Raw genomic sequence first — 16,998 nt, forward strand, 5'->3', positions numbered from 1 at the left:
CCTATCCTCTGTGGGGCTGCTGGTAGGAGGAAGTTAGACTTTGTGGCACAGGGAACTGAGATAGGCCCACTGGGGACATGACCACAGAAGGGCTGGGGTTCCTTTTAAGACCAAACTTCCTCTACAATTAGAATGTAGTGGGAGGGTGGGTACCCCTTGGTCAGGACCTGGGTCAGGTCCCATCTTGGGGGTCAACGGCTCACTGGAGAGTCTACCCAGCGCACACAGTAGGTGTCCAGCACACAGAGCTGGTATTGGGATTACTGCTCCTAAACAAGCCAGGGCCTGCCCCCAGAGCACAGGCCACCTGTCCCTGGATCCCGGCCCTCAGTGGGGATTGGGCCACCGTTCTTGGCCACTCTCCTTGTGACCTGTGGTGCCTGGACTCCTCTGGGGTAGCTGGGGCAGCCCACCCAGGGTGGGCAACTTGGACAAGCTCTACAATTTGCAACAGAAACCTTTTCCCATCCCTGCCTCTGGGGCTACGGGCCAGAGGAGCCTCCAGGACACTAAAGCCCTGACTCCTCTGTCCACACGGGTCCCACTCTCTGGAACCTTCCTTGCCCTGCCATTCCACAACCACTCTGGCCCTGATGGCTGCAGGAGTGGGAAAGGGGGAGGCAGAGGAGGGCCTGGGGGGAAGGGGCACCTCCTGTGGGGCTCTGCCCAGCTGGAAGGGCAAAGGGAGGAGCCCTGGGCACCTTGATGGGCTGAGCCCCAGGGGGCAGAGCCAGGGGCCTGCTCATCCTTGGGTCCTACATGCCCAGGACTTGGTCAGCATCGTGCAACTGGACCTGCCCCCAGATGGGCTACTATGCCCGATGCATGGCGTTTGACCCCTCCATCCTCCCCACCAGGTGGGCCGAGGGGCTGGAGCAGAGGCCCCAGGACCAGGCTCAGGCTGGAGGCATGGAGCTGACCCCGCAGCGCTGTCCAGGCCCAGTGACAGGAAGCGAGAGGCCGGTGCCGGTAAACGAGATCCGTGAGATTAGACTCTAGCTGCCTAATCAGAAGTCGCCTGAAGTTGGAGGCCAAGTTACTGGAAGGAGGAGGAAGCTGCAGCAGTAAATAAGCCAACCCTGCACACATGCCCCTTGCGGCCAGGCCCAGCTGGCTGGCGGCGGGCGGGGGGGGGGTGGCGGGGGGAGAGGTGCAGGGTGTGCCCTGGGGAGGTAGGGTCCCCAGGGCTCTGCAGAGGGTCCCTGGGGCCCAGGCCCTGCACCCCCACTGCTGATACACACCACAGCCTCCACCTCCCAGTGAGGTCCCTGAAGGGGGGACCCACCGTGAGCCTGCTCTGCTCCCCACGGTCCTCCCCCCACCCAAAGCTGCTATTCCTGGAAGGCTGGCTGCTTCCCAGCACAGCGAGAGGCCCGGGGCTTCTGTTCCCCGGATTCCCCGGATTCCAGCCCTCTACCGCCCATTGTCAAGCCTGCGAACTGGACTTTTCGGCTGGGCTCCATCTGCCCCTCCAGCCCCCAAGGCCCCTGCGAAGCACTGGAGACCTTCCCGCTCCCTTAGGGCTACGATGTGTTGGTGCCTTGGGGGGAGGGTCGGACCCCAGCCCCAGCACCTCCGATTACAGAAGGCTGAGCACTCTCCCCAACCTCACACATGCTGGGGAGGATCCCTGAGGAGGCAGTAGGGGTCTATGGCCTGCCTCCCTCCAGAGCGGGCCTTTAGGGGGTGAAGGGCAGTGCTGGGGGAAGAACGGGGGCTCCAGCCTTGCGGGCGGGGTGGAGGCGGGGGAGCGCCTATGATGCACTAGGCACTTTGCCACTAGGGGTTCACTAAACTCTCCCAGTAATGGATGAGGGCTCTGAGGCTAGGTGGGGGGCATTTAAAGGTTTGCCTGAGGCCACACAGCCAGTGACAACGCAATGGTTCACAGTCACCCCTTTGTGACTGCAAAGCTTACCCCCAGTGTTAGTATTCTCTCTTTCCATGCCAGAGGCTGGGATTCAATCCTGCCCACCTGTCAGTGGAGGCTTTTGTGTTGCTGTGATGCTGAACAGGTTTCATTGGAGCTTCGAGACTAAGACTAGAAAGAAAGGCTGGGCAATCTACTTCTGAAAATCAGTCAATGAAAACCCTATGGGGACAGCGCAGGAGCGGGCAGCATTTTGTTCTGTCGCGCATGGGGTCGCTGTGAGTTGGGGTTGCTGTCAGTTGGGGTCAGTGTGAATTGGGGCCGACTCAAGGACAGCTACAACAAGCGCATGGCGAAGGGCACATTTTATTCCCTGAGGGATGGTGCTGCTTACTTCCCCATCCATCCTCCTTTTTGCTTCTAGCCAAGACCTTCCCCAGATCCACCTCTATTACTCCTTCCTCAGGTCAGGACGCCTTGGATCACCCACTGAGCCCTGCAGCCAGGGTCAGAGCCGGCCACGATGCTTCATTTCAGAGGGCTAGAAACTGAAGCCCAGAGAATTCACCAGCCAGACACCACGGCCGTGCTCCCTCCCACTGTGTCACCCCCCTTGCTCAATAGGGTGAAGCTTCTGTGTGGCTGGCTGCAAGGAAATAACAAATGTAAACCTAAGTGTGAAAGGCAGAACTTCAAAACTTTAGAATATACTGTTGTTGTTAGGTGCCATCAAGTCAGCTCTGACTCTTAGCGACCCCATGTACAACAGAACAGCATGCTGCCGGGTCCTGCACCATCCTCACAATAGCAGGTATGTTTAAGCCCGTTGTTGCAGCCACTCTGTCAATGCATCTCATTGAGATAATATAATATATTCAGGACCTTGAGGTAGGGAAGGAATTCTCAAACAAGACACTGATCATAAAGTAGGAAAATGATAAATTTGACTACATAAAATTAAGAAATTTTAACTTATCAGAAGTTCCATAAAAGTGAAAAGATAAGCCACAGAAAGGGCGGAAAAAGTCTGTAACACATAACCCAGAAGGATTGGCACACAGCATATGTAAAGAACTCTGACAAATCACTGAGAAAAAGACAACCCAACAGGGGGTTAAAGACGGGAAAGGGAGGCAAAAAAGACTTCAACAGGCTCTTCAAAAAGAGTAATTCAAATCGCTAAAACACAAAAAAAGGGTGCTCATTAAAACCCAAAACCAAATCCCTGGCCACGGAGTCCATTCCGACTCATAGCCACCCCATATGCAGCACGTGACTGTAGATTTAGTAAAGCTGAGGATAAGTATATCTTATGACTCAGCAATTCCACCTCTAGGTATGTGCCCTACAGAAACGTATGCACGTGTGCCCCGGGAAATGTGAACAAGAGGGCTCATCGCAGCCTTGTCGGCAAACATCAAATCTAAAAGCAACCCAAATGTTCCTAAAACAGCGAAATGGAGAAATAACCGGTGGTTTAGTGGACTGTGGTACAGCAGTGACAAAGATGAGACACGAGCTACTGCCACAACATGCAGGAATCTCCGGGGCATGAATGTCGACAAAAAGAAGCCAGACAGAAGAGTACACAGTTTGGTTCAATTTATATAAATTTCAAAAACAAGCAACATTAACCATGATTAAGGGATCCACATTGTCATGTTGTTGTCAGGTGTCTGTCATCAGGCTTCAGTGAATTCAGACTTGCAGTGACCCCATGTGTGATACAGTAGAACTGCCCATAGGGTTTTCTTGGCTGTAATCTTTAAGGAAACAGATCACCAGGTCTTTCTCCCACAGGCCCACTAGGTGGTTTTGAATTGCCTACCTTTCAGTTAGCAGCTGTTATGGATTGAATTGTGTCCCCCAAAAATATGTTTTGTAAATCCTAACCCCTGCCTGGGTTATAACCCTGTTTGTTTGCGAATGGGTTATGTTTATGTTCATGAGGCAAGACTAGGGTGTATTTTGAGTCAATCTCTTTGGAGATATAAAAGAGATTAGACAAGCAAGCTAAGTAGTAGAGATGGGGAAAAGATGCCAAGACACATGGAGATCTCCAGGGAACGCCGGGCCCACAGATGTTGAAAGGGGACAAGGACCTCTCCCCTGAGCTGACGGAGAGAGAAAGCCTTCCCCTAGAGCTGACGCCCTGAATTCAGACTGTGAGCGAATAAATTTGTTTGTTAAAGCCATCCACTTGTGGTATTTCTGTTATAGCAGCACTAGATGACTAAGACAGCAGCTGAGCATTTAACCGTTGTGCCACCAGGGCTCCTTAAGGGATACAGTAAACCCATTGCTGTTGAGTCTATTCTGACTCATAGTGACCCTACAGTACAGAGAAGAACTGCCCTACAGGGTCTCCAAGGCTGTCATCTCTATGGAAGCAGACTGCCATGTGTTTCTCCAGCCTTTCTCCCATGGAGCGGCTGGTGGGTTGGAACCTCTGGCCTTTGGGTTAGCAGCTGAGCGCTTAACCACTGCACCACCAGCGATCCTTAAGGATATGTAAAACCAAACATAATCTTTACGGGAGCAGACTGCCACATCTTTCTCCCGAGGAGTGGCTGGTAGGTTTACACCACTGACCTTTCAGTGAGCAGCTGGATGCTCAACCACTGCGCCACCAGAGCTCCTAAGGGATACATAGGTAGTGGCAAAAGCCATAATGAAAAGGGAATAATTACCATAAAAGTTGGTGCCCCCCATTCTCCGCTGGTCTCCCACCCTCCCAACAGATCCCACTGGGATTTGCTGAGATGGTTTTAAAGTCCAAGGTTCTGACCACCATCAGAAGACTTCTCTCTCAGTGATGGCCTGGGAGAAGCCCCCCTCATCCCCCTCTACCCACTCCCCTGCCCTCCCCCTGCACAGCACTGTGGCCCTGACATAAGGCAGTCCCGACATGAGCCAAGTGCATGCCCCCACAGGGGCAGCGAGGCCAGCGCCCTGCTTTCGCCCCCTCCTGGGGTGGACTCTGGGGCCACAGGGCCACAGCCCGGCCGGCGCCCTATAGGTCCCATGGGCTCGGGGCCAGGGGCTGGATGGAAAGGACATTTCCCCCACCTGTTTACCAGGCCCAGCAGCTATCTGCAGCTCCCATCTCCTGCCTCCCTTTATCTCAGTGGGGCCAGCCCGGGTTCCCAGCAGCCGGCCTCCCCAGGCTCACTTCCTGCCAGCACAGCGTTACAGGAATCCAGTGAGCTCAGCATGCGTGTGCACACGCCCCAGAGCCTGAGCCTGGAAGGGTGCCACGCCTCAGCCCACCCAGGGACTCCCATCCCGTTGCCCCCTCCAGCTGGTCCAGTATCCTGACCGCTGGGGGTGGGGCAGCAGATACCTCTCTCAGGAAGGCCTCAGGTGGGCATAGGCCAGGGAGGTGGCTACCTGGAGAACCCTGAGACCTGCCATGCAGAGACATGGAGGCAGGACCCGTACCTGTGTTCCTGGCTCCTTGTCCACTCCTGGCCACCTCCTGCACAGGGGCCCTGGGAGCTTCCACGCTGAGCTCCCTTTTCGTTCCCTGCCTCGCACGACAGCGTCCAGAGGTCCTGGGGGGCCCGGGGCAGGGGAGAAGGACTGTGTCCCTCCCTCCTGTCCTGCTGCTGGTGTTTACCGAGTGGCAACTGTGAGTCAGACACTGGCTCAGCATGCAGGACATGCCCAAGGACAAGAGGGCAGCCCATAGCCCTGACCACAGGGTTATGGAAGAAGAGGGGTCACTGGTGCCCCAGAAGGAGGGCCGGGGGGCTTCCCAGAGAAAGCACCATCTTGGCTGAGGCCTGGGGACTGAGAAGGTGGTAGCCAGGGAAACATGGTCATGGTTAGGGGCCTCCAGGCAGAAGAACGGCAGGTGCAGAGACTCAGGGGTGAGGGGGAGGCTGGGGAGGCAAGAGGCTGGACCCCTGAGCCTAGAGCCCCACCATGGAGGTCAGACTTGACCCGAAGGCGGATGTGAGCAGAGAAGTGGAGTGAATAGCTCAGGCTGCAGTCAGCGTGCGGCCAGTGTTCCACACATATGCACGCATGCACACACGCACACACAGGCATGCACACACAATATACAAAACACACATTTGTATACACATACACACGTGCATATGCACACAGACATGTGCATACACACATACACATGTATACTCATACAGACATACACGTAAGGCCAGACAACCTCCCCGAGGCCAAGCCATTGGTCAGAGGGTCCCCCCACAACAAGGCCTCAGAACATGCCTGGCTGTACTGGGGAGGCCCCCCAACCCTGAGCCCTCCACATTCTGCTGGCCACCCCTGGGGCAGATGGGCTGGCCCAGGTGCCCTGGATAGTATGTGGGTGGGGACAAGTAGCCCCTGGCAGGAGAAGCCTGTTCTTCCTCAACCTCTCCCAGGAAAAGCCCACCTCCCTGGGGCAAGAGCCCTGGGGTTACCCTAACCTCCTGGCCACCTAGCCACCTCCTAGCGGAGGTGGCTGTGAGGATAAACAGGTAGGCTGTGGAGGGTGGGCTCTGCAAGCTGTGAAGTGCCTGCAAGCAGGGGACCCTTCTGGGGGACCTGTCTGCTGTCCCCTTTCCCCCTGCTCCCCTGAGCATTCCCACCACTGCCCCCAGCCTGCAGCCCAGCACACTGCCTCCTCCCTTCCCAGAGGGCTCTCCACCCCCGCCACTTCCCAGCAGAAGGGCTGAGGCAGCTGCGAGGTAGTAGGCTTGTTTGCAGGGCCTGGGTTTTTTTTGTGCAGATGACAGGTCAGGGCCACAGGGCCCCTTGGGGAGGAGGGGCACGCTGAGTCTCTCTTTCAGATGGGCCCCCTGGGGCCATGGACGCCACAGGGACTTCCAATTCCTGCCTCTCAGAATGGCCCCACCAGGCAGGAGAGGGAGAGTGGGGGCACCCCCAGGGGGTCCCCCAACCCTGGATGTGACATGGGCTACATCTAGGCCGCTCACTTCTGCAGCCAGGCTGGCTTCCCATCAGGGCCTCAGACCCACTAGCTCCCTCCTACCTGGGCCTCCCTGCTGCTGGGCTCTGCCCTGCTCCTCTGCAGAGCTCAGCAAGTCCCTGCCTCCTCTAGGAGGCCCACCCTGATTTGAAGACCAGGCCTGTCACAGCCTGCCCAGCACTGACATCCCCCCATTGTGTGTGAGGACTGGGGGCCTGGCCCCCCACCCCAGTGACCTGAGTTCTGAGCCCAGGGCCATCTGCTCTTGCTTTCCCTTGGTCCCCCACCCCACCTGGAGCTGGCATGGAGCAGGGAGGGGCTGTGTCCCGCAGAGGGATGAGTGTCCTTTTCACTGAAGAGGGGAGCTTACAGGATCCATGCGGCCTCCGGGGAGCTGCAGCCCCTCTCAACTTCCCCATGCAGAGTGCCCCACATCTGTGGCCAGTGCTCCATAAAGGGGTGCCATTGAGCAGGGCTAGGTGCTCCGAAGGAAGTCACCCAATGGGCGGCCAAGTTCAGGCTGAGTCAGGGTGCCCCCCATGGCAGCAGTACCTGGCCCCGGGCCTTGGGGCCTTCAGGCCTGCCCAGTACGGGTGATAACAGAGCAAAAGGAGAACAAACACTCATGGGTGGTGCTTACCACTAGCCAGGCACTGGTGTCTACACTTTAAATATATTACCCATTGAATCCTCAACAACAGCCCATTTCACAGTTGAGGAAACAGGCACAAAGGGGTTAAGTGGCTTGTCCTAGGCGGCACAGCTGGTAAGTGGAGGCAGGGACAAATTACCCAATAAGCAAGGTACTCAGGGGCTTACTTACTTATCTGTAGTGCACAATTTCACCTGTTCTTCACCACATCTTTGATGCAAAACCCATGTGAAATTGTGCACTACAGGTTAGTTCAAAACAAAACAAAACAAAACCTGTTGCCATTGAGTTGATGCCAACTCATAGTGATCCTGTAAGGCAGAGTAGAACTGCCCCATAGGGTTTCCAAGGAGCAGCTGGTGGATTCGAGCTGCCAACCTTTTGGTTACCAGCGGAGCTCTTAACCACTGCACCACCAGGGCTCCCACGGATTACTAAGTAAGCACAATTAAGCCCTGGTGTACTTTGCTTACTGTAAGCCCTGCATACCTTGCTTGCTGGTTAAATCGCCCCTGCATGGGGGACACAGCTTCCAATCCGGCGGGCGGGCTGGTGCCCTACACTTTTGCCCATTGCCTCTTCACCAAGGCAACCCACTCTTTGAGGACAGGGTGCCCGGGAGGGGCTCGCTCTTGCCTCTCTAATTCTGCCTCCGAATGTGCTCCGTGAGGGGTCTTGGGAGAAGGCAGCTACGTGGGTGTCCCACTGCTGGGCACCTACAATGCCTGCATAGAGAGGTGCTCAACAAATCCACACTGATCGGCTCCACGGACGAAGGAAATGATGGGGAGCTACACCCTAGTGGCATAGTGGTTAAGCGCTATGGCTGCTAACCAAAAGGTCGGCGGTTTGAATCCACCAGGCGCTCCTTGGAAACTCCATGGGGCAGTTCTACTCTGTCCTATACGGTCGCTATGAGTCGGAATCGGAATCGACTCGACGGCAACGGGTTTTTGTTTTGTTTTGTTTTTTCTTGTTGTTATAGCACAGTGGTTCAGAGCTGGACTCTGGGGACAGGCTCCTGGGTTCAAAATTCGGCCCGTTTCTCTTCCTAGCCCAGTGACCTGAAGCAGGTTCCTTAGCCTCCGTGCGCCCGGTTTTCCTATCCGCAAAACAGGGACAGTAACAGTTCTTGGGAAGCTTAACTGAGTTAACCCTTGTAAAGCGCCAGGGACAGTGCCTGGTACATGGCAAAAAGCCATATAAGCTATGCTTTTTAAGCTTGCCCGGCCCCCGCTTCACCCTCAGTTTTCCTTCCCGTACCTTCTCGCTCCAACATCCCGGGCTCGCGCGGTACACGCCGCGGCTCTGCCTGAACTACAACTCCCAGCATGCCGCGGGGCGCTCCCGCCCGGCCGAAGCCCGGACTACAACTCCCAGCATGCCGCGGGACGCTCTCGCCCTGCCCAAGTCCGTGGTCCCGAGGTCCTGGAAGCTGGGACGCTCAGACCCTGCAGCTGCTGCCGCCTTCGCTGGCAGGGGTCCTCAGCCCCCGCCGGAGTGGGAGGCCAGCCACTGCCCTGCCATGCTCCGCGGACTGGCCCGGGCCGCGGCCCAGAGGCACGGGGCCCCCTGGGCGCGGGGGTCTGGGGGTCGGGCGGGGGTCCCGGCCCACGTGGTGGACCTACGCGGCGATACGGTGACCAGCCCCGGGCCTGCCATGAGGCGCACCATGGCCGAGGTGGTCGTGGGGGCGACGACTATGGCGAGGACCCCACCGTCCGCGGGGAGCCCAGCGTGCAAGGTGGGGGCGGGGGTCATCGAGGCGACCCCTGAGCGCTGACCGTGGTGATGGCGGGAGGGGTGGCGTAGAATGCAGGGGTGGTGGCTTAGCTGGCATTTGGCGAGCACCTTGATGTTCAAAGTGTGGCCTGTCACCTGGGAGCCTCTTAAAAATGCAGGTTCTCGGCCCCCACGCTTGGCCATTGAGCCAGAACCTATATTTTAACAGGATCAGCGGGCGATTTGTGTGACATGAAAGTGTCACCCAGCCGTCCGATGAGGTGGGTGTTACCATCCCATCTTACAGAGGATGCTCTGAGGTGCTGAGAGACTACCTCGTGGTCCCACACCCAATAAATGGCAAAACCAAGATTTGAACACATAGCCATTCTTCTGTCCCCCTGTCTTCCCACGTGACAAACGGAAATCCCATCTAGAAAAGGGGTTTCTCCAGGGATGCCCCTTTGAGGAGGGAGCTTTAATGACCTAGGACTTGTTTACAAGATCCTGTGATCCTTTACCACACTCTGGGTTGAGAGCAGCCACCATAGTGAGCCACTGTGATTGCTGGGGTGTGTACAACCCTCACACACCCAGGGATAAGCCACGGGGTCTCCACCTGAGCCTGACGGCCTGTCTGTGGAGTCAGGGAGTGGTTGGGGCTGATGCCACCTCCAGCAGACACCTGTGATTACCTGGGACTTCCAGCTGCTGAGCCTATGGCAGCTTGATTCCAGAACAGGCCACTGCCATCCGGGTGGAGAGACATGAGCAGGGAGTGCCTGGGAACTGAGGGAGGGGGCTTGGCTCACAGTGAGGGGGACTTCAAGAGGAGCCCTCTTAAAGGATGGTGTCCCCAGAGCAGGGAAGGGAGAGCTGGCACGTCGGAGCAGGTGACAGCAGAGGCAAAAGCACCGTGGTGGGTAAGGTGGTAGGATATGGGTGGGCCAAAATGATGGGTTGACAGGGGCAGCAGGGGAGGCACCCATGTCCCTGGAAGGGGAGGCAGAGGCCTGGTGGTACCAGCTTGGACACTGTCTCAATGTCCCCAGCAAAGGAGACCACAGCCAGCTTTAAGGTCCATGTTCCTGGCAGACGGGAGCCACAGCTGGCTTTAAGGTGGGGCTAAGATCCCCACCCCCTCGGTCCACCCCTCCAGTGCCACCGTGGTCCCCTCCCCCAGCCCATCAGTCTCCCCTTCTTAGGGGTCCTGCCCCTTCCCCAGTTTCCTCTCCTCTGTCCTCCCCACACTGTGGGAGAGGAAGTCAGCAGAGAAACCGCAAGGCCCCACCTGGCAGTGGCTGATGGGAAAGGAAGCGGGACAGGTGTGAGTCTGGAGGGAGGTGGGGGTTCAGACCACAAGAGTTTCAATGGGGGAACCGAGGCCCAGAAGAAGGTGGGGCACCAAGGCACTGAGGGAGGACTAAGGGGCTCCGGCCCAGGATATGTGATGCCTGAGACCTGCGCTCCAACCCTGCTCATCCCAACAGCACCTGGCCCACAGGCTCCCACCCACCCAGTGAGAAGTAACTCAAGGAAAGCACTTTGGAAAGTGCTTGGGCAGGTGAGCTGGTGCCTGGGCGTCATTGTTGTTGGGCCCCCTCCTCCCACCATGCCTTCCTCCCTCAGAGCTTCAGGAAAAGGCCTCGCAGCTGCTCGGGGTGGAGCAGACCCTGTTTGTGCCCACCAACACCATGGCCAACCTCATCGCAAGTGAGTGCGTGACCTTCCATTGCCTCCACATCCCTCCCACGCTCCTTCCCTCTGGGCTAGGGACCACCACACTCCTCCCCTCTGGACCTGGGACCACCACACTCCTCCCCTCTGGACGTGGGGCCACCACACTCCTGGGCAACATCAGTGGGGTCCCTAGCCCTGTTGGCATTCTGTTGGGTGGCTGTGGGGAGCCTTAGCAGGAGATGGGGGGAGGGAGCGGAGCCGGGTCATGGCCAGTGCCAGGTGACCCTCTCTACCTAATCCTGTCTCCAGGTTCCTGGAGCCATGACCTCTTCTCACCACCCCCTTTCAGGCCAGCGGTCCACGCTGTTCCTTGAGATTTTCCAAATCCTGCCCTCACCTTGTAGGTTGTCCCTTTCTTACACTTTACTCCGGTTTCTTAGTTTGCAGGAGCCACCTTCTGCAGGGCCTAATGAGGCAGGTGCTCTGGGCACTTACCACCAGCCATGCAGCAGCACCTTGGCCCCCTTCTGCAGGGCTGCCCGACACAGGTGTGCAGGCTGCATGTGGCCCAACATCTACAGGTCAGCAGATTTGTGTCTTACCTGTTACCAGCTTTCGTTGAATCCACTTGGACTCGTGACAATTCCAACTCACGGCAACCCCACGTGTATCAGAGTAGAAATGTGCTCCGTAGGGTTGTCAGTGGCTGGTTTTTCAGAAGTAGGTCGCTAGGCCTTTCTTCTGAGGTGCTTCTGGGTGGACTCCAACCTCCAACCTTTTGGATAGAAGCTGAGAGCATTTGCACCACCCAGGGGCTCAGCCTGGCTGAGGCCGAGCAGACAGGAGCAAGTGGACCCTGTTGGACTTGATGCCAAGACCTGCCCTCCCCTGTCTCAGCGATGGGTCACTGCCACCGCCGGGGCTCCCGGCATCTCCTTGGGCAAGAGAGCCTCCGTGTCTATGAGCAGGGTGGGGTGGCTCAGGTAAGGACCAGGCACCCTCACCTGGGGCCCTCAGCACTTCTGGTGAGAATCTGCCTCCTGGGGGCCTGCATTGGCATCTATAGAGGGAGGAAGGGAAAGCTCCAGAGAAGCGGGCTGGTGGCTTCTGTAGGGAGGTGGAAGGAGAACTGGTTCCCAGGCTGGCCACCTGGGGGCAGGAGCAGCTCAGGCTGGACCTGGGCTTCCTGGGCCCGTGAGGACTGGTGCTTGGCTCCCTGCTGCCCCCTAGTGGTATGCCGGGTGGGAGCCGGACTGCAACGTCTTAGGAGAAAGCCGAGGCGAAAGGTCGGTGACCGTTCGGTGACCGTTCCTCTTCCCTCTTCGACCGTGCCTTTCCCCTCTTCGGCTGGGATGTCTGTTCCCAGATACTGGCACACAACAAGGCAAAGCCTCTGAGGCCCAGGGCTGGGAGGAGCAGGCACAGGCCTCTAGAATTTACCTTCAGGGGGCTGGCTCCTTATTCCAGAGGACCCTCCACTCTGGAAGGAGGTGCTGCTGGACCTTGGACCTGACCCTTCATCCCTTCCACACCTGCAGATTGCTGGAGTACACTCTCACCCCCTTCCAGACCTGCCCCACGGCACCATGGACCTGGTGGAGCTGGAGAGGTGCTCAGGCAGGGCCTGGGGAACCCCTACCACCCCGTCTGTGAGCTTACTTGCCTGGAGAACACCCACAGCAGCTCAGGGGTCTGAGCTCGACTACCTACGCCAGGTAGGCCCGTCCCTTCTCTCCTCCATGCTTCCATCCTCACCATGCCCCTGGCTTCCTGTCTCTCCTGAGCCCTGTCCTGGGATCTCACACACACTGTGGGTGCCCATCAGTGGCCAGAACTGCTGTGGGAGGGATGCCTGTGTGGTCTCGGGCTGAGGATGCAGAAGAAACTCACCCCATTTTAGGTCTCTGGGTGGAGCAAACGGTTTGCACTTGACTGCTAGCATACATCGCAGCCAAGAAAAGTCTATGGGGCGGTTCCACTCTTAACACACGAGGTGCCGGGAGTCAGAACCCACTCCACAGCAATGCCTTAGTCCCTGGATTCTTCCCAAGAGCAGAGACCCTCCCCCCAGGCAGCTGAGTCCCAGAGCAGCATCAGGGACTGGCCCCCCCACCCCCCAAAATGTGCTACAGGATAAGGCTGTTCAGAGCTAGCTCAGGCTGGGACATCACAATGTTACAGTCCCCCCACTCTCTGCCACCGCCTGCCTGGGGAGCTGCCATTGTCAGCTCTCCTGCTCACCGCCTGAGAACCTGGGCAAGCCACCTCGCTCTAAACCTGGTGAGCCTCACCTGTCCAGTGGGAATAACAGCCCCTCCCTCAGTGAAGCTGAGTGAGAGAAAGCATTGGTGCACCTGCACACAGCTGGCAGAGAGCACTCGGTGTGCATGACTTAGGGCGCTTATCATCAGCCCCGTTCCACAGAGGACAACACTGAGGCTCGGACGGCACCCGGCCGCTGCTCAAGGTCACAAAGGGCGAGAGCTGGCCACCATACGTCCCTGACTCCAGGCGCCTTGCAGCTCCTCAGGGGACCAAGCCCTGCCCTCTGGAGACGCTTCCTTTCCCCTTGTGCCTCTCCCTCTGACATCCCCTGCACCTGGCCCCCAGGTGCACGCCCTGGCCCGGAACTATGGGGTCCGGGTCCACCTGGACGGAGCCCTACTGTTGAACGCAGTGGTTGCTCTGCACGTGCCCCCCACCTGCATCATGGAGCACTGTGACTCTGTCTCCCTCTGTTTTTCCAAGGTGAGGAGACTGCTGGGCATCCCCTAGAATGGGGGCGGGTTGTGGGTGCCGGAGCTCCTGTCCTGGCAACCACTGGACCTGGGCCCCATTTAACTCCACCCCAGGTGGGGCCATACCACCTGCCCTTCACCTGGCCTCTTCTGCCCCCTCATCTGGCCCCTTCCACTCCCTCACCTGGTCCCTTCCACTCCCTCACCTGGCCCCTTCCACCCCCTCACCTGGTCCTTTCCACCAATGCCTGCCCCCCAAGGTCAGGATGCATGCCCAGTAGGCAGGCAGGTAGGCAGGCCTCTCCTTTCTTCCTCCCAGGGCCTGGGGGCACCAGTGGGGGCCCTAGTTGGGGGGCCCAAGGACTTCATTGAAGAAGCCTGGTGCCTCTGGAAAGCCCTGGGTGGCGGGATGTGCCAGGTGGGGGTGCTGGCCGCTGCTGCTCTGGTCAGTCTGGGCAATGCAGAGGAGGTGATGCTGTAGGACCACCAGAATGCCCAGAGATTTGCCACAGGTGCCTGGACAAGGCTCCACCACTTCCCCTGCTGCCTGTCACCTGGGCCTGGGAGAGTCCCCAGCAGCTCTGTGCCCTTAGCCTCTAGACCTCTAGACGTTAGAGATTGGCTGTGGAGCCACCAGGGGTGGGATGCAGTGAGCTGGAGCTCAGTGCTCTGCCTGGCAAAAGTAAGTGCCAAGCGATACCAGTAACTGTTATTCTGAGCAGAACCAGCCAAGTGTGGTCTCCGACTGGGATCTTTCCATCCATTGAGCCCTCACGACAGCCCCTGGGTCCCACACTTTACAGAGGAGGCAACCGATGTGCAGAGGGGCTAAGTGACTAGTCCCAGGTCACACAGCTAAGACATGGCAAAGCCATAACTCCAGGGGCCTCGGGTGGCCCCTCTGCCTTCCCTGGGGGATATGCTGGGTGGTAGGGCAGGGGTGGTAGGGCTGGGGCGGGTCCCAGCTGGGCTCTACTCACTGCAGGACCTTCACCCAGGACTCCAGGAGCTGGTCTCCTCCCTCTGCTCCGTGGATCCCAGCACCATGAAAACCAACGTGGTGATGGTGCAGGTGGCCGGGCTGCCGCCCAAGAAGCTGTGCCAACACCTTCAGCCCGTGAGTGCTGAAGAGGAGGCACAGATGGGTCAGGCAGTGAGTGTGCTGCTGTTCCCCTGGACAGAGTGTTCTGTGCGTGCCATGTGGCACTGTGACGTCTTGGCGCAGGACACAGAGCTGGCACTGAGGAAGTGGGAGTTCGTGCTGAGGCAGGTGGGGCCCTAAGGATGGTGTGGCCGGGGACACTGTGTCCTGGCTGGGATGGGAGGGAAAGTGGAGGTATCCAAAGGACAGGCAGGAGGAGAGGCAGCAAAACAACACCCTGTTATCCACCTGTCTCCCATGGGACCCCTCACTTTACATGACACTAGAGTGAAGCCCTGTCCCCCGCTCAGTCAGTGAACCCTCCTGGTACCAGTGGGGTGGCTGCACTGGCTTCCTGCCGCTGCTATAACAAGTACCACACGGGGGCAGGGGAGGCATAAAATGACAGAAATTAAGAAGTCTCTGAGTGTCAGAAACTGTTAAGCGCTTGACTGCTAGCTGTAGGGTTGACAGTTTGAACTCAACCTGAGGTGCCTAGGAAGAAGGACCTGGTGATCTCCTGAAAGGTCACAGCCTTGAAAACCCTATGAGCAGCTCTACTCTGCACACACAGAGTTGCCATGAGTCGGAAACAACAACAACCAACAAAAGCCCCGAGCATATAAAATGAAAACAAAAGTATTGAAATACACATAAAAACAACAAATTTATTCTCTTGGTTCTGGAAGCTGGGAGTCCGAGATCAGGGTGTGGGCCATGTTGATTCCTTCTAAGACAGAGAATCTGTTCCGTGCCTCTCTCCTAGCTTCTGGTGAAAGCTGGCAGTCCCTTGGCTTGTAGGTGCAACCCTCCAGTCTGCGTTGTCATATGGCCATCTTCCCTGTGTGTTTTTGTGTCTCTTCTCTTTTATAAAGACAACACTCATTGGATTAGGACCCCCCCGCACCAGTATGACCTCATGTTTACTGATAACATCTGCAAAGACCCTATTTCCAAACAGTCACATTCATAGGTACCAGGGGTTAGGACTTTAACATATCTTTTTGGGGGGCACAATTCAATCCACACCAACGCCCAAAGACGTAGAGAAATAGGACACCATCCAGGCCCTCCTCACCAGAATCCAGGAGACAGCCTGGGCAGGCCTTTCACTCCCACTGTAAAGAGGAAGCTGCCCTAAGCTGTTGCTCAAAGCCACATACTAACCAGAGCTTCCCAGGAGGCAGGGAGAGGAAATTAGAAATGGATATCAAGATACGTTTTGAAGGGCTTTAACTGCTAAGATAAGGGGTCTGGACTGTATCTGTAGTCATCTAATATATTTTTTCCTTTTTAAAAAATAAATTTTCTGAGGGTAGAGGGGATTAGAAACGCAAAACGGTCACAAAAGGAGAACCTGGAAGGAGAGAGCGGGTTGACTCATTAGGGGGAGAGTAAGTGGGAGTATGTAGTAAGGTGTATATAAGTTTATATGTGAGAGACTGACTTAATTTGTAAACTTTCACTTAAAGCACAATAAAAATTATTTAAAAAATAAATTTTCTGTTTATAAAGCAGTATGTATTTATTGTAGATAATTTTGGGCTAGACCTCGTTATTAGCATCTCTTGTAATTTGGACACACACAGTGGTTAGGGCCACCCCTCCTGAGATCGTCAAGAAAAGCTGGATGAAACACATATTTGTAAAGTTCTGTTTAGAGGTACTGGAGATCCTGTGGGGCAGGAATGGGTTGTAAGGCCAAGACCTGGGAAAAGAGAGAAACCTAGAGCTGGGCCTGGCATTGGGGCCACTTTTCCTCCAGGCATCTGCTGGATTCTGAAAGCAGGTGCTGAGAGGCTGAGCAGCTGAGCAAAGCTTTTGAGAGACACACAGGGCTAAGGAGGCAGAAACTGAGGTTGGAATTGGGGCCTTGAAAGAGTTACAGAAACTGGAAATAGATCCACCCTTATGAAAAGCGAAGCCCAGATATGAATCACCATAACCCCTGATTCAGGTGACCTGGAATTGCTAATGCCTCTGGTCTAGCAGCCTGCCAGAAGCCAAAACCAAGTCCTTTCTGGAGAAAGATGATACCACTCGGTGCCTCCAGTTTTCTCTACAGTTTTTTTTATATGTGAAGTGCCCACTCAATCAGAAATAGCCAGGCATAGGATGGAACAAGATGTGGCTGACATCAAGAGAAAAAACAGACAAGAGAAATAGACCTCCAAAGGATCAAGGTAATGGCGTTATTAGACATGGACTTTAAAATATTCAAGGAAATAAGATCAAGAAATTCGGCAGAGAGATTGAAAC

The 16,998-nt window shown here is 56.5% G+C and overlaps 1 protein-coding gene across 1 annotated transcript; it reads left to right on the forward strand.

The window, feature by feature from the left end:
- The first annotated feature begins 9,215 nt into the window (after window positions 1-9,215).
- On the forward strand, window positions 9,216-16,998 carry LOC100663445 (uncharacterized). The gene is given in 7 exon segments (XM_023556849.2): window positions 9,216-10,103; window positions 10,671-11,843; window positions 12,399-12,468; window positions 12,471-12,549; window positions 12,551-12,575; window positions 13,471-13,608; window positions 14,584-16,998. Coding segments are annotated over 6 exon segments (693 nt in total). The 5' UTR covers window positions 9,216-10,103; window positions 10,671-11,759; the 3' UTR covers window positions 14,881-16,998.

Source organism: Loxodonta africana, chromosome 18 (genome assembly GCF_030014295.1).
Source record: "Loxodonta africana isolate mLoxAfr1 chromosome 18, mLoxAfr1.hap2, whole genome shotgun sequence".
Taxonomy (NCBI): Eukaryota; Metazoa; Chordata; class Mammalia; order Proboscidea; family Elephantidae; genus Loxodonta; species Loxodonta africana.